The sequence below is a fragment of the Ranitomeya imitator genome, chromosome 2 (assembly GCF_032444005.1).
Source record: "Ranitomeya imitator isolate aRanImi1 chromosome 2, aRanImi1.pri, whole genome shotgun sequence".
Classification (NCBI taxonomy): domain Eukaryota; kingdom Metazoa; phylum Chordata; class Amphibia; order Anura; family Dendrobatidae; genus Ranitomeya; species Ranitomeya imitator.
This window is the reverse complement of record NC_091283.1, coordinates 515,981,402-515,997,140: the sequence shown is the minus strand read 5'-3', so window position 1 is coordinate 515,997,140 and position 15,739 is coordinate 515,981,402. Positions and strand designations below refer to the sequence as shown.

The following is a 15,739-nucleotide window of genomic DNA, read 5'->3' as shown; positions in this document are numbered from 1 at the left end:
GTGGTTGCCCGAAAGATGGGATGGGCAGTAAGGCTAAGAAAGTGGTTTGTTATGGTTTTTGTGATTAAGTCTTGATGGTGCTTGTTGTTGTTTAGAGGGGGGGGGCACTGACAACTAGTGTAGGCTCTGTTTAACAATTGTTGTTAAAGGGACACTGTCACCTGAATTTGGAGGGGACAATCTTCAGCCATAGGGGCGGGGTTTTCGCGTGTTTGATTCACCCTTTCCTTACCAAGATTGCCTTGTGCAGGCATGTACTACCGAGGACAGAGAATGAACTTCAATCCAATATTGCAGCCAGCATGCAGCCGGCGGGTAAGGAAAGGGTGAATCAAACACCCGAAAACCCCGCCCCTATGGCTGAAGATTGTTCCCTCCAAATTCAGGTGACAGTGTCCCTTTAAGTGACGCGCAGTTAAATTTAATTTGGGATTACCAGTCCTCCAAACGCTTTCTTTTTGTAGGATATGTTTAAGAGGGTTCTAGGTTTTTTTATTATTCCAAATAAATGTACCGTATATACTCGAGTATAAGCCGACCCGAATATAAGCCGACCCCCCCTAATTTTGCCACAAAAAACTGGGAAAACTTATTGACTCGAGTATAAGCCTAGGGTGGAAAATGCAGTAGCTACTCGTAAATTTCAAAAATAAAAATAGATGCTCCATACCGTTCATTATTGCCCCATAGATGCTCCATATACAACTGTGCTATATAGAATGCTCTATACCGTCCATTATGGCCCCATAGATGCTCCATATAAAGCTGTGCCACATATAATGCTCTGCACCGTTCATTATGGCCTCATAGATGCTCCTTATAAAGCTGTGCCATATATATATTGCTCTGCACCGTTGATTATGGCCCAATAGATGCTCCTTATAAAGCTGTGCCCCATATATATTGCTCTGCACCGTTGATTATGGCCCCATAGATGCTCCTTATAAAGCTGTGCCCCATATACGGTATATTGCTCTGCACCATTGATTATGGCCCCATAGATGCTCCTTATAAAGCTGTGCCCCATATACGGTATATTGCTCTGCACCGTTCATTATTTCCCCATAGATGCTCCTTATAAAGCTGTGCCATATATAATGCTCTGCACCGTTCTTTATGGCCCCATAGATGTGTCATATAAAGCTGTGCCATATATAATGCTCTGCACCGTACTTTTTGGCACCATAGATGCTCCTTATAAAGCTGTGCCATATATAATGCTCTGCACCGTACTTTTTGGCCCCATAGATGCTTCTTATATAATGCTGTGCCATATATAAGGCTCTGCACCGTTCTTTATGGCCCCATAGATGTGCCATATAAAGCTGTGCCATATATAATGCTCTGCACCATACTTTTTGGCCCCATAGATGCTCCTTATATAATGCTGTGCCATATATAATGCTCTGCACCGTTCTTTATGGCCCCATAGATGCTCCTTATATAATGCTGTGCCATATATAATGCTCTGCACCGTACTTTTTGGCCCCATAGATGCTCCTTATATAATGCTGTGCCATATATAATGCTCTGCACCGTACTTTTTGGCCCCATAGATGCTCCTTATATAATGCTGTGCCATATATAATGCTGTGCACCGTTTTTTATGGCCCCATAGATGCTCCTTATATAATGCTGCTGGTGCTGCCATAAAAAAAAAAAATCACATACTCACCTCTCTTGCTCAGGGTGCCGGCGCTTTCAATAATTACCTGCTCCTCGTGCGGCTCCGTCTCCAGCACTGACGCTCAACAGAGGGCGCGCACTGACTACGTCACAGCGCCCTCTAACCTGAGCGTCACTGCTAGAGGACGCTGCAGACGGAGCCGCACCGGAGCGAGGAGCAGGTAAATATAGCGCAGCGCTGCGATCCCCGTATACTCACCTGCTGCGGCGTGGTCCCTGGCTTCCCCGGCGCTGCAGCTTCTTCCTGTAATTGAGCGGTCACAGTTACCGATCATTTACAGCAATGAATATGCGGCTCCTCCCCTATGGGAGGTGGAGCCGCCTATTCATTTCTGTAATGAGCGGTGCCATGTGACCACTCAGTACAGGAAGAATCTGCAGCGCCGGGGAAGCCAGGGACCGCGCCGCAGCAGGTAAGTATAACTACACCGCCCCCGCTCCCCCTCACCTGCCGACCCCCGGGTATATGACTCGAGTATAAGCCGAGAGGGGGACTTTCAGCCCAAAAAAGTGGGCTGAAAATCTCGGCTTATACTCGAGTATATACGGTATTTATGGCTGTTTGGAGTGAGAGAAATTGTGAAACGGAGATGGGTAGGGGTATATTGCCTAGGACATATAAAATCTTTGGAAATGTGAAGACTCTCATAGTAAAGATTCTGCCCCACCAGGAGAGACCTTTATCACCAAACACATTGATGTCTGTATAAATGGATTTGAGTAGAGCATTTACCGTATATACTCGAGTATAAGCTGACCCGAGTATAAGCCGACCCCCCTAATTTTGCAACAAAAAACTGGGAAAACTTATTGACTCGAGTATAAGCCTAGGGTAGGAAATGCAGCAGCTACCGGTGAATTTCAAAAATAAAAATAGATGCTCCATACCGTTCATTATTGCCCCATAGATGCTCCATATAAAGCTGTGCCCCATATAATGCTCTGCACCGTTCATTATGGCCCCATAGATGTTCCATAGAAAGCTGTGCCATATATAATGCTCTGCACCGTTCATTATGGCCCCATAGATGCTCCATATAAAGCTGTGCCACATATAATGCTCTGCACCGTTCATTATGGCCCCATAGATGCTCCATATAAAACTGTGCCATATAGAATGCTCTGCACAGTTCATTATGGCCCCATAGATGCTCCACATAAAGCTGTGCCATATGGAATGCTCTGCACCGTTCATTATGGCCCCATAGATGCTCCACATAAAGCTGTGCCATATATAATGCTCTGCACCGTTCATTATGACCCCATAGATGCTCCACATAAAGCTGTGCCATATGGAATGCTCTGCACCGTTCAGTATGGCCCCATAGATGCTCCAAATAAAGCTGTGCCATATGGAATGCTCTGCACCATTCATTATGGCCCCATAGATGCTCCACATAAAGCTGTGCCATATAGAATGCTCTGCACCGTTCATTATGGCCCCATAGATGCTCCACATAAAGCTGTGCCATATGGAATGCTCTGCACCGTTCATTATGGCCCCATAGATGCTCCACATAAAGCTGTGCCATATATAATGCTCTGCACCGTTCATTATGGCCCCATAGATGCTCCACATAAAGCTGTGCCATATGGAATGCTCTGCACCGTTCAGTATGGCCCCATAGATGCTCCAAATAAAGCTGTGCCATATGGAATGCTCTGCACCATTCATTATGGCCCCATAGATGCTCCACATAAAGCTGTGCCATATAGAATGCTCTGCACCGTTCATTATGGCCCCATAGATGCTCCACATAAAGCTGTGCTATATGGAATGCTCTGCACCGTTCATTATGGCCCCATAGATGCTCCACATAAAGCTGTGCCCCATATATAATGCTCTGCACTGTTCATTATGGCCGCATAGATGCTCCATAGAAAGCTGTCCAATATATAATGCTGCTGCTGCAATAAAAAAAAAATAAAAAAAAATCACATACTCACCTCTCTTGCTCAGGACGCTGGCGCTTTCAATATTTACCTGCTCCTCGTGCGGCTCCGTCTCCAGCACTGACGCTCAGCAGAGGGCACGCACTGACTACGTCACCGCGCCCTCTGACCTGAGCGTCACTGCCAGGGGACGCTGGAGACGGAGCCGCACCGGAGCGAGGAGCAGGTAAATATCGCGCAGCACTCCCCTCCCCGTATACTTACCTGCTCCGGCGCGGTCCCTGCAGTCCCTGCTTCTCCCGGCGCTGCATCTTCTTCCTGTATTGAGCGGTTACAGTTACCGCTCATTTTCAGTCATGAATATGCGGCTCCACCTCTATGGGAGGTGGAGCCGCATATTCATGACTATAATGAGCGGTACCATGTGACCGCTCAATACAGGAAGAAGCTGCAGCGCCGGGAGAAGCAGGGACTGCAGGGACCGCGCCAGAGCAGGTAAGTATAACTAGACCTCCCCCTCCCCTGCCGACCCCCGGGTATGACTCGAGTATAAGCCGAGAGGGGGACTTTCAGCCCCCAAAAAATGGGCTGAAAATCTTGGCTTATACTTGAGTATATACGGTATATTAGCTGTGACTACATTATTGAGGTTACTACTTATAACAATGCCCAGGTAGCTAATTTCTTTTTGGGCCCAATTAATGGGGGGAGATTGCTTTTATTTTTTGAATCTGGTGTCAGTTAAATTTATGTGTAAAATATTAGATTTTTCTTCATTAATTTTAAAGTGTGAGAGGGAAGAGAATGTCTTAAGGACGTTGTGAAGTTCTCTTATAAAATCAACAGGATCAGTAAGGGTGTGCAGGATATCGTCAGCGAATAAGCTGATTTTGTGTTGACGTGATGAAGTATTTAGGCCGTTAATATTGTTGTTTTGCCTGATGTGTTGGGCTAGGGGTTCCATGGCGAAAAGTAATGGAGATAAGGGGCAGCCCTGCCTTGTTCGATTAGATATGGAGAAGGGGGCAGAAATATGGTTATTTGTGAAGTTTTTAGTTGTGGGGTTAAGGTAGAGGGCCATAATTGAGGAAATTAAATTGCTAAATCCAAATTTGATCAGGGTTTGTCTTAGTAAGCCCCAGTCCAGATGGTCAAAAGCTTTCTCTGCATCTAAAGATACAATTATAGTTGGTTGTTTGTTAGAATTAGCAATTTTAATTGATTTGATAATTCTTCTGGTGCCGTCTGAAGCGTGACGATCCTTGACAAACCCGATCTGATTTTTTTATTAGATTGGGCAGGATTAGGCCAAGCCTGTTTTGATAAAATGTTTGCGTAAATTTTTATATCGGAGTTTGAGGGAAATTGGTCTGAAGTTAGTAATGTTTTCGGGGTCCCCTTTGGGCTTCGGAATTAGTATGATAGATGCCTCTAGCATTTCCGAGGGGAATGTACCAGAAGAAGAGGCATTATTAAAAGTTTGTGATAGGTGGGGGGAGAGTAGGTTGCAAAATGCTTTATAGTAATCATTTCCAAAGCAGTCAGGGCCTGGAGATTTTGGCGCTTTTCAAATTTTAATGCAGTCCTCTATTTCCTTTGTTTCGAAAGGGGAGGTCAGGGCTGTTAGATCTTCCAAGGAGATTTTGGGTAGATTTATGGAGGATAAGTATGAGGTTATGGCCTCTTTATGGAGATGAGAAGTAGGATGAGGGTTTATGTTATAAATTTTTTGGTAGTACTTGGCGAACTCTTTCACGATATCCTGAGGATGTGACAAAATAGTTCCATTTAGGGATTTAACCCTATTTATTCTATCCTTGAATTATCTCTTTTTTTTATACAGTCGGTCATGAATTTTGTAGGTTTATTTAAAGAGGTGTACATTTTGTATTTGGACGAGTTAACAGCTTGTTCAAAAGAAGAAAAAATTAGCAGCCTAAGGTCCTGTCTTAATTTTGCAATCTTTGCTTGTAGACTAGAAGAAGGGGAGGGGAAATTGATTTGGGAATTGATTTTATCTGACAGGAGGGTTTGGATATTTTCAATTTTAATTTTTAATTTTTTTTTTCCCGAGAAGAAATTTGTATCAATATCCCCCTGATTACTGCCTTGTGGGCACACCATCTAGTTATGGAGCTGATATCTTCTGTGGCATTTTCTTTAAAGCCGTTTTTTATGGAGGATTCAATTAAGCTTTTGTGGATGGGATTATTAATAATATATGAGTCCAGAGACATTTATTTTTAATCGGAGCAGGAGGTTGCAATAGTCAAAGCAAGAGATGATGAGAGCATGGACTATGTTTGCGTAAGGTGTATAAATTTTCATTTTTGATTAAAAAAAATAGTTAAAAAATAGTTGTAATAGTTTATACTACATAATATGTATTGAATGTGTAAAATCAATAAAAATGTTGAAATAAAAAAAAAAAAAGTTGTTTACATCAATGTTACGACAAATTAGTAAAATGCCAAAATAATAAAAATTTAAAGTGGGAAAAATAATCTTTACTATAGCACTCTGAAAATGTCAATTTCAGGGTGACACTGAAAATTTTACTTTACCTACCATAACCAACAATTTAACATATTTTCCTCGAGCGAAACCGTGGGTACTCTACTAGTCCCAAATAAAGAAGAACATAAAAAATAAGTATTTTACCAATAAATTTATTTATGTAATTATAAAAACCAAAGTACACATATTTGGTATCGCCGCGTCCATAATGACCTGCACTATAAAACTGTCCCACTATTTAACCCTTTCAGTGAACACTGGGAAAAATAACTACCATATTTTCCGGCGTATAAGACGACTTTTTAACCCCTGAAAATCATCTTAAAAGTCGGGGGTCGTCTTATACGCCGGGTACGGCGTGTGCAGGGAGCGGTCCTGGATGGTTCCCAGGGTCTGGAGGAGAGGAGACTCTCCTTCAGGCACTGGGATCCATATTCATGTAAAAAAAGAATAAAAATAAAAAATATGGGATATACTTAACCTCTGACGGCCCCCGGCTCCCGGCTCTCAGCAGTGCAAGTGGCGGCCTCCGTTCCTAAGGATGCATTGAGCGAAGGACCTTAGAAGACGTCACGGTCACGTCATCTTGTCCTGCCAAAAAAAGCAGCCATACAACTCTATCAGCAGAAAAATAAAAAAAGTTATAGCTCTCCGAATAAAGCGATGCAAAAGAATTATTTTTTCTGTAAAATAGTTTGTGTAAATGCACCAAAACATAAAAAAATGATGTAAATGAAAAAGACTAAGGCTATGTTCACACATAGCGTCCTGTCCCTGCGGGTTCTCCCGCAGCGGATTTGATAAATCTGCAGGGCAAACCCGCTGCGGTTATCCCTGCAGATTTATCGCAGTTTGTCCTGCGGGTTCCGCTGCGGGATTTTACCCCTACTATTGATGCTGCATATGCAGCATCAATAGTAATGTTAAAAATAATAAAATAATGGTATACTCACCCTCTGACGTCCCGATCTCCTCGGCGCTGCAGGCGGCGGTCCGGTTCCAAAGATGCTGTGCGAGAAGGACCTTCTTGATGTCACGGTCATGTGACCACGACGTCACCGCAGGTCCTGGTCGCATAGCAAACCTCAGACCGGACGGCCGCGTGCAGCGCTGAGACTTCAGAGGTGAGTATATCATTATTTTTAATTTTAATTTTTTTTTTTTTTACACAAATATGGTTCCCGGGGCCTGGAGGAGAGTCTCCTCTCCTCCACCCCGGGTACCACCCGCACATTATCCGCATTACTTCCCGCATGGTGGGCATAGCCCCATGCGGGAAGTAAGCTGATCAATGCATTTCTATGGGTGCAGAATCGCTGCGATTCTGCACAAAGAAGTGACATGCTGCGGGTTGTAAACCACTGCATTCCCGCACGGTTTTTCCCGCAGCATGTGCACAGCGGTTTGCGGTTTCCATAGGGTTTACATGTTACTGTAAACGCTATGGAAACAGCTGCGGACCCACAGCTGCAAAATCGCAGCGGTTCCGCGGTAAAAACCACAATGTGTGAACATAGCCTAAAGCTGTCTTACCAGTTTTACTACATGCAGAACGGTATAAAAAAAGAAGAAAAAAAAAAGCAATTAATGGTTTTTGTTTATTCTGTATCCCAAAAATCGGGATAGAAAACTTTGAAAAAATGTAATGTGCCCGAAAATAGTACCAATAAAAAAATCAGCTTGTCCTGCAAAAAACAAGCCCTCACATGACTGTGTTGGCCGAAATATGAAAAAATTATAGCTCTCAAAATATGGTGACGCAAAAACTAGTTTTTGCAATAAAAAGCGTCTTTTAGTGTTAGTATAAAACTTTTAGTTTAGTGTTAGTATAAAACTGGTACCGCTGTAATCGCACCAACCCGAAGAATAAGGTTAATTTTTTCATTCCACATTGCTTTAGTGTTCGTGAAGCACCTGAAGGGTTTGTAAACTTCTTGAAATGTGGTGGTTTTGAGCACCTTGAGGGGTGTAGTTTTTAGAATGGTGTCACTTTGGGGTATTTTCTGTCATATTGACCCCTCAGTAACTTAAATGTGTTGTGGTCCCTAAAAAAAAAACATGTGCTGATTTAAAGTAGATGTGTGGGAATTATTTGTTAACTATTTCGTGTGACGCGACTCTGATTTTAAGGGCACAAAAATTAAACGTTCTAAAAGTGCAAAATTTTCTACATTTTTACCAAATTTCCATTTTTTTCATAAATAAACACAGGTCTTATTGAAGAAATTTTATCACTAACGTACAATGTCATGAAAAAAACAATTTCTGGATCCGTTGAAGCGTTCCAGAGATATTACCTCATAAAGTGACTGGTCAGAATTGTAAAAATTGGTTCAGTCACTAAGGGGTTAAACTACTAATGTTCACGTCAGTGTTTATGAAACAGTCTAATCACTGATGTGCCAGTTCGTTAAAATAATAATTTGGAAATGTTCATTTGGGTTTCCCATTTTGTACTCATAATTTTATATCTGCTTAAGTTTAATTTTGTCCATTCAACAGGAGACATATCTAAATTCTATAGGTAAAATATTTCAAAGACCTACAGTGGATGCCTGTGAATGTATTTTGTCTGAGGTTGATCTTACTGACAGATTCCCTAAAAGTAACAGCATTGCTTTAAGATTTCCTATATATACTCAAAGGAATGTTTAATGGCTGTCTTGCCGAAAAAACACTAATTATCGGTATGTTTTGATTTTAGGTACCCCCTGGACTTTCAACAGAAAGGTGAGAAATTTTGAATTAGCCACGTTTGCTTTTTTTTCCTTTTTTTTTTTTTTTGTACACTTTGGTCCCAAGTCATCAAAACTAGCAGTTTTCACGCCAGTCTTGATGAAGGTCGTACTGCAGTTAGACGCTCCTTATTCATTAAGAGGCTCATACAATTCTAGAGTAAAAGCTTTGATGATGAATTTACATGAAAATCTGCAGCTTAAAAAAAAAAATATAACCTATTGTTACTTTCAACTCTTTATCTTGCTCTCACTGCAATTTTCAGGCCACTCTGGAGCAGATAAAATTTGTTTGGCAAATGACCTATAATTAGCACTCTAGGCAAAAGAAAAGGCCTCACATACACATTACATGAAGGTTGTCTTGAATCCAGCCTATTGAATTTCAGCTGCTGATCATTTGTTCTCTGGGAGACAAGGCTCTGCCAGATGATTGTGGCAGCAGCTCTCTCCTAGACGATACAGTTTAACTGGGATGAGCTGCGCTTTCCACAATTTGTGGAAATAAGGAGAAATAGTTGTTGGCTGGACGTTCACTTGGCTGATGGCCACATAATATAATGTGAGCCAACTTTTCAGTGCTCTGACAAGTGCATGAATTGAATTTACAACAAGATGAGAATTCATATATTATGAATTTGCCTCTGTCCACTATCTAGACATAACCCAGGGTGCACACATTTCCCGGAGTGTTTCTATAATGGCAATCTGTCATCTGATACATGCTGCCTAATCCATCGGCAGCAGTAGGTATTGGGGATGGGACTATCTGTACTCTCTCAGCCAGGTATGTTTTACTCTGAAGCGTTACAGCATTTCAGAGAAAGATATACTTTAATAGGCATTGGGGATCGAGACCCCACTGTTTGTAGACTAGTCGGACAGGCGGTTCCCCAGCGGCTTCTCCCCACCCTGGATTGACATATCTTTGCCTATAGGTTATAGCTATGGAATGCTTCAACGGATTCCACTGTTTCTGGGATTTTTTTTTTCTCGCGACATATTATACTTCATGTTAGTGGCAAAATTTTTTTGGCTATGACTTGCGTTTATTAATGAAAAAAAAAAACAATAGTTTGACAAAAAGTTTGAAAGTTTTGCAATTTTCCAACTGATTTTTTGTGCCCTTAAATCAGAGAGCTGTGTCACACAAAATAGTTAATAAATAACATTTCACACATGTTAACTTTACATCAGCACAATTTTGGAAACCTTTTTTTTTGTTAGGACGTTATAACAGTTAAAAATTGAAAAGCGATTTCTCATTTTTCCAACAAAATTGACAACTATTTTTTTAGGGACCACCTCACATTTGAAGTGACTTTGGGCGGTTAATATAACAGAAAATACCAAAAAATGACACCATTCTTAAAACTGCACCCCTCAAAGATCGCAAAACCACATTAAAGAAGTTTATTAACCCTTCAGGTGCTTCATGAGAACTAAAGCAATGTGGAAGGAAAAAATTAACATTTTAACTTTTTTCACCCCAAAAATATTTTAGGCCCAAACTTTTTTATTTTCACAAGGGTATCAGGAGAAAATGGACCATAAAATGTGTTTTGTAATTTCGCCTGAGTCACCGATACCCCAAACGTGGGGGATAGGCACTGTTTGGGCGCATGGCAGGGCTCAGAGGGAAGGGAGCACCGTTTGACTTTTTGAACGCAAAATTGTCTGGAATCGATGGAGGGCACCATGTTGCGTTTGGAGACCCCCTGATGTGCCTAAACAGTGGAAACCCCCGAATTCTAACACAGCCCTAACCCGAACACACCCCTAACCCTATTCCCAACCGTAACCCGAGCACCACAACCGTAACTTGAGCACCACAACCGTATCCTCAGCCCCAACCCTAACTGCAAAGAATGGAAGAAAAAAAAAAAAAAAAAAAAAAAAAAATATATATATATATATATATATATATATATATATATATATATATATATTATTATTATTATTTTTACCTAAAGGAGGGGGTGACAAAGGGCGGTTTGATATTTTTTTTTTGATCACTGTGAAAAATCTATTGTTGCCGTGTATCTGCCGCTATTTTCTACCAGGAAGATGATGCGGAGGGTCAGAGGATGGCGGAGGTACTGGGATTCCTTGGGGGACCCCATTTTTGTCTCCTCTAATGTGCTAGATCATATCAGAGGAGAGAGAAATTAATTGAAAATCGGACTTAATATATATATATACATATATATTTATTCGGACTCCCATGACAGCACTACGAGAGAGGGGATCTGCCCTTCAGGAACAGGAAACCTACAGATACAAAAGGGCGGCACCTCTCCCCATGCATCAGTTGGTTTCCTGTTCCTGGAGGGACAGGATCCTACAGATGAATCTCGTAGGTGGTCCCAGGCCGGCCGGTCGAATCAGGTAGCGGGGGGGTCTCCTACCTCGACCGGTGCGGAAGCTCCTGGAAGACATCACGGTGGTCCTGGCTGGACTGCACGTCAGTGATGTAGACAGCAGGGAGCAGAGTCCAGTGGATTCCTGATCTCCGTTAGCGCCGGCGCCGGTAAGTATAGCGCTCCTTCGGTCCATGTGGGGTGCAGCGCGGTGGTGATGTAACGGTGCCAGGAGGGGAACGCTATCCGGAGCGCTGCTTCGTGCTCTTCGGCGTCCTGCATCGCTCTCAGCGTTAGCTGGAGCGTTTCCGGGGCGGAGTCAGCAAGCGCTTCCGGTCTCTGGGTGACTGCGCATGCGCAGTTCATCCAAGATGGCGGCGCCCATCGATCCTGAACGCCGGTCTCCTCACACACTGCGCTGACCCCCCAGCTGTAGCCTCATCAGCCGGAACCAATGAGAGTGGCGCCAGGCAGCCTGCTGACCGGATCTGAGGGGGATTTAAGCAGGAGCTGGGAATAGAGCTCTGCCTTTGGTCACATCTACATCATGGAGAGTGATGGTGAGCGGCAGCTTCAATTGCCGGAGGAGGTGCGACAAAAGCCCACGGAGAAGGAGCATGCCAGGAGTGACCAGTCCAGCCGTAAAAGCTCGTCCAAGCAGGGATCTAGAGCATCGACTGGCAAAGAACCCCCTCGTGTTCCGGTACCTTTTTTTGGCGTACACTGGTAAGTGATCTACGTGAATGCTCACTCAGTGACGCGGGCCCCTTATACTTTGTCATTTTAGGGAAAGAAAAGTACAAAGTCGAAACATAAGGAGTGTGCCCTGTGTGAAGTCCCGTTATCAGATTCTTATACTAAAAAATTATGCGCCTCCTGTATACAACAGACGGTGAGGTCTACAGGAGTGGAGGGGTTGAGTGACATCAGGCTAGATAGATGGTATCACCCTTATTGTCCTCCCCTAGGTAGCGGAAGAATCTGCTTCTACGGCTAATCTACGTGAGATGATCCGTACAGAAGTAAGGGAATCCCTGCGGTCTATGTCCCAGGCGGGAAGTTCAAAACAGAGAACCTCGGTGATCTCTGATTCGTCAGAGGAAGATAAGGACGAAGGTTCTTACGGCTCAAATCTCTCTTCCTCGTCGTCAGAAGAGGAATCTGGCCGATTCTGTCTGCCTCTGGACCGAGTGGATAAATTAGTTAAGTCGGTCAGAGGTACGATGGGCCTAGAAGAACCTAAGACTCCGCTTTCCCGTCAGCAACTAATGTTCAGTGGCTTGGAACACAAGAAGCGTAGGTCCTTCCCGGTGAATGATAAAATTCAAGACCTGATTCTCCGGGAATGGAAGAAACCGGAGAAGAAAGGCTCATTACCACCAGCTTTAAAACGCAGATATCGCTTTGAGGATACAACTGTGGATACCTGGGACAAGGCCCCTAAATTAGATGCTGCGGTAGCAAAGGCATCAAAAAAGGCCGCATTACCTTTCGAGGATATGGGATCCCTTAAAGACCCCCTTGACAGGAAGGCGGATACCTTCCTTAAAGGTACCTGGGAGATGGCAGCCGGATCGTTGAGACCAGCGGTGGCTGCGACTTGTACAGCCAGATCCCTAATGGTCTGGCTGGAACAGTTGGAATCCCAGCTTAACCCCTTTCTGCCATTAGACGTACTATTGCGTCCATGTGGGGTGGGCTTTACTTCCCAAGGACGCAATAGTACGTCATATGCGATCGGCAGCGCTCACGGGGGGAGCGCCGCCGATCGCGGCCGGGTGTCAGCTGTTTATCGCAGCTGACATCCGGCACTATGTGCCAGGAGCGGTCACGGACCGCCCCCGGCACATTAACCCCCGGCACACCGCGATCAAAGATGATCGCGATGTGCCGGCGGTGCAGGGAAGCACCGCGCAGGGAGGGGGCTCCCTGCGGGCTTCCCTGAGCCCCCCGCAGCAACGCGATGTGATCGCGTTGCTGCGAGGGTCTCACCTCCCTCCCTGCTCCCTCCAGCCCCGGATCCAAGATGGCCGCGGATCCGGGTCCTGCAGGGAGGGAGGTGGCTTCACAGAGCCTGCTCAGAGCAGGCACTGTGAAGCAGCCTGCACTCCTATCAGATCAGTGATCTGACAGAGTGCTGTGCAAACTGTCAGATCACTGATCTGTGATGTCCCCCCCTGGGACAAAGTAAAAAAGTAAAAAAAAAAAATTTCAAATGTGTAAAAAAAAATAAAAAAAAATATTCCAAAATAATGAAAAAAAAAAAAAAATATATTATTCCCATAAATACATTTCTTTATCTAAATAAATAAAAAAAAACAATAAAAGTACACATATTTAGTATCGCCGCGTCCGTAACGGCCCGACCTATAAAACTGGCCCACTAGTTAACCCCTTCAGTAAACACCGTAAGAAAAAAAAAAAAAAACGAGGCAAAAAACAACGCTTTATTATCATACCGCCGAACAAAAAGTGGAATAACACGCGATCAAAAAGACAGATATAAATAACCATGGTACCGCTGAAAACGTCATCTTGTCCCGCAAAAAACGAGCTGCTATACAGCATCATCAGCAAAAAATTAAACAAGTTATAGTCCTGAGAATAAAGCGATGCAAAAATAATTATTTTTTCTATAAAATAGTTTTTATCGTATAAAAGCGCCAAAACATAAAAAATGATATAAATGAGGTGTCGCTGTAATCGTACTGACCCGAAGAATAAAACTGCTTCATCAATTTTACCAAACGCGGAACGGTATAAACGCCTCCCCCAAAAGAAATTCATGAATAGCTGGTTTTTGGTCATTCTGCCTCACAAAAATCGGACTAAAAAGCGATCAAAAAATGTCACGTGCCCGAAAATGTTACCAATAAAAACATCAACTCGTCCCGCAAAAAACAAGACCTCACATGACTCTGTGGACCAAAATATAGAAAAATTATAGCTCTCAAAATGTGGTAACGCAAAAAATATTTTTTGCAATAAAAAGCGTCTTTCAGTGTGTGACGGCTGCCAATCATAAAAATCCGCTAAAAAACCCGCTATAAAAGTAAATCAAACCCCCCTTCATCACCCCCTTAGTTAGGGAAAAATTAAAAAAATGTATTTATTACCATTTTCCCATTAGGGCTAGGGTTAGAGTTAGGGTTAGGGCTAGGGTTAGGGCTAGGGCTAGGGTTAGGGTTAGGGCTAGGGTTAGGGTTAGGGCTAGGGTTAGGGCTAGGGTTAGGGCTAGGGTTAGGGCTAGGGTTAGGGCTAGGGCTAGGGTTAGGGTTAGGGTTAGGGCTAGGGTTAGGGCTAGGGTTAGGATTAGGGTTAGGGCTAGGGTTAGGGCTAGGGCTACAGTTTGGGTTGGGGCTAAAGTTACAGTTAGGGTTTAGATTACATTTACGGTTGGGAATAGGGTTGGGATTAGGGTTAGGGGTGTGTCAGGGTTAGAGGTGTGGTTAGGGTTACTGTTAGGATTAGGGTTAGGGATGTGTTTGGATTAGGGTTTCAGTTATAATTGGGGGGTTTCCACTGTTTAGGCACATCAGGGGCTCTCCAAACGCGACATGGCGTCCGATCTCAATTCCAGCCAATTCTGCGTTGAAAAAGTAAAACAGTGCTTCTTCCCTTCCGAGCTCTCCCGTGTGCCCAAACAGGGGTTTACCCCAACATATGGGGTATCAGCGTACTCAGGACAAATAGGACAACAACTTTTGGGGTCCAATTTCTCCTGCTACCCTTGGGAAAATACAAAACTCGGGGCTAAAACATTTTTTGTGGGAAAAAAAAAGATTTTTTATTTTCACGGCTCTGCGTTATAAACTGTAGTGAAACACTTGGGGGTTCAAAGTTCTCACAACACATCTAGATTAGTTCCCTGGGGGGTCTAGTTTCCAATATGGGGTCACTTGTGGGGGGTTTCTACTGTTTAGGTACATTAGGGGTTCTGCAAACGCAATGTGACGTCTGCAGACCATTCCATCTAAGTCTGCATTCCAAATGGCGCTCCTTCCCTTCCGAGCTCTGCCATGCGCTCAAACGTTGGTTTCCCCCAACATACGGGGTATCAGCGTACTCAGGACAAATTGGACAACAACTTTTGGGGTCGAATTTCTCCTCTTACCCTCGGGAAAATACAAAACTGGGGGCTAAAAAATAATTTTGGGGGGAAAGATTTTTTTTTTTAATTTTCACGGCTCTGCGTTACAAACTGTAGTGAAACACTTGGGGGTTCAAAGCTATCACAACACATCTAGATGAGTTCCTTAGGGGGTCTAGTTTTCAAAATGGTGTCACTTGTGGGAGGTTTCTACTGTTTAGGTACATTAGGGGCTCTGCAAATGCAATGTGACACCTGCAGACCATTCCATCTAAGTCCTCATTCCAAATGGAGCTCCTTCCCTTCCGAGCCCTCCCATGCGCCCAAACAGTGGTTCCCCCCCACATATGGGGTATCAGCGCACTCAGGACAAATTGGACAACAAATTGTGGGGTCGAATTTCTCCTGTTACCCTCGGGAAAATACAAAACTGGAGGCTAAAAAATAATTTTTGTGGG

The 15,739-nt window shown here is 43.6% G+C and overlaps 1 protein-coding gene across 2 annotated transcripts in view; it reads left to right on the top strand.

Moving 5' to 3' along the window:
• SKAP1 (src kinase associated phosphoprotein 1) overlaps positions 1-15,739 on the top strand; it is an 834,367-nt gene that overhangs the window by 63,041 nt on the left and 755,587 nt on the right. For both annotated transcript variants that reach the window (XM_069751743.1, XM_069751744.1), the window contains exon 3: positions 8,801-8,826. In XM_069751743.1, coding sequence (XP_069607844.1) covers positions 8,801-8,826 — 26 coding nt within the window. The remainder of the gene's footprint in view (positions 1-8,800; positions 8,827-15,739) is intronic.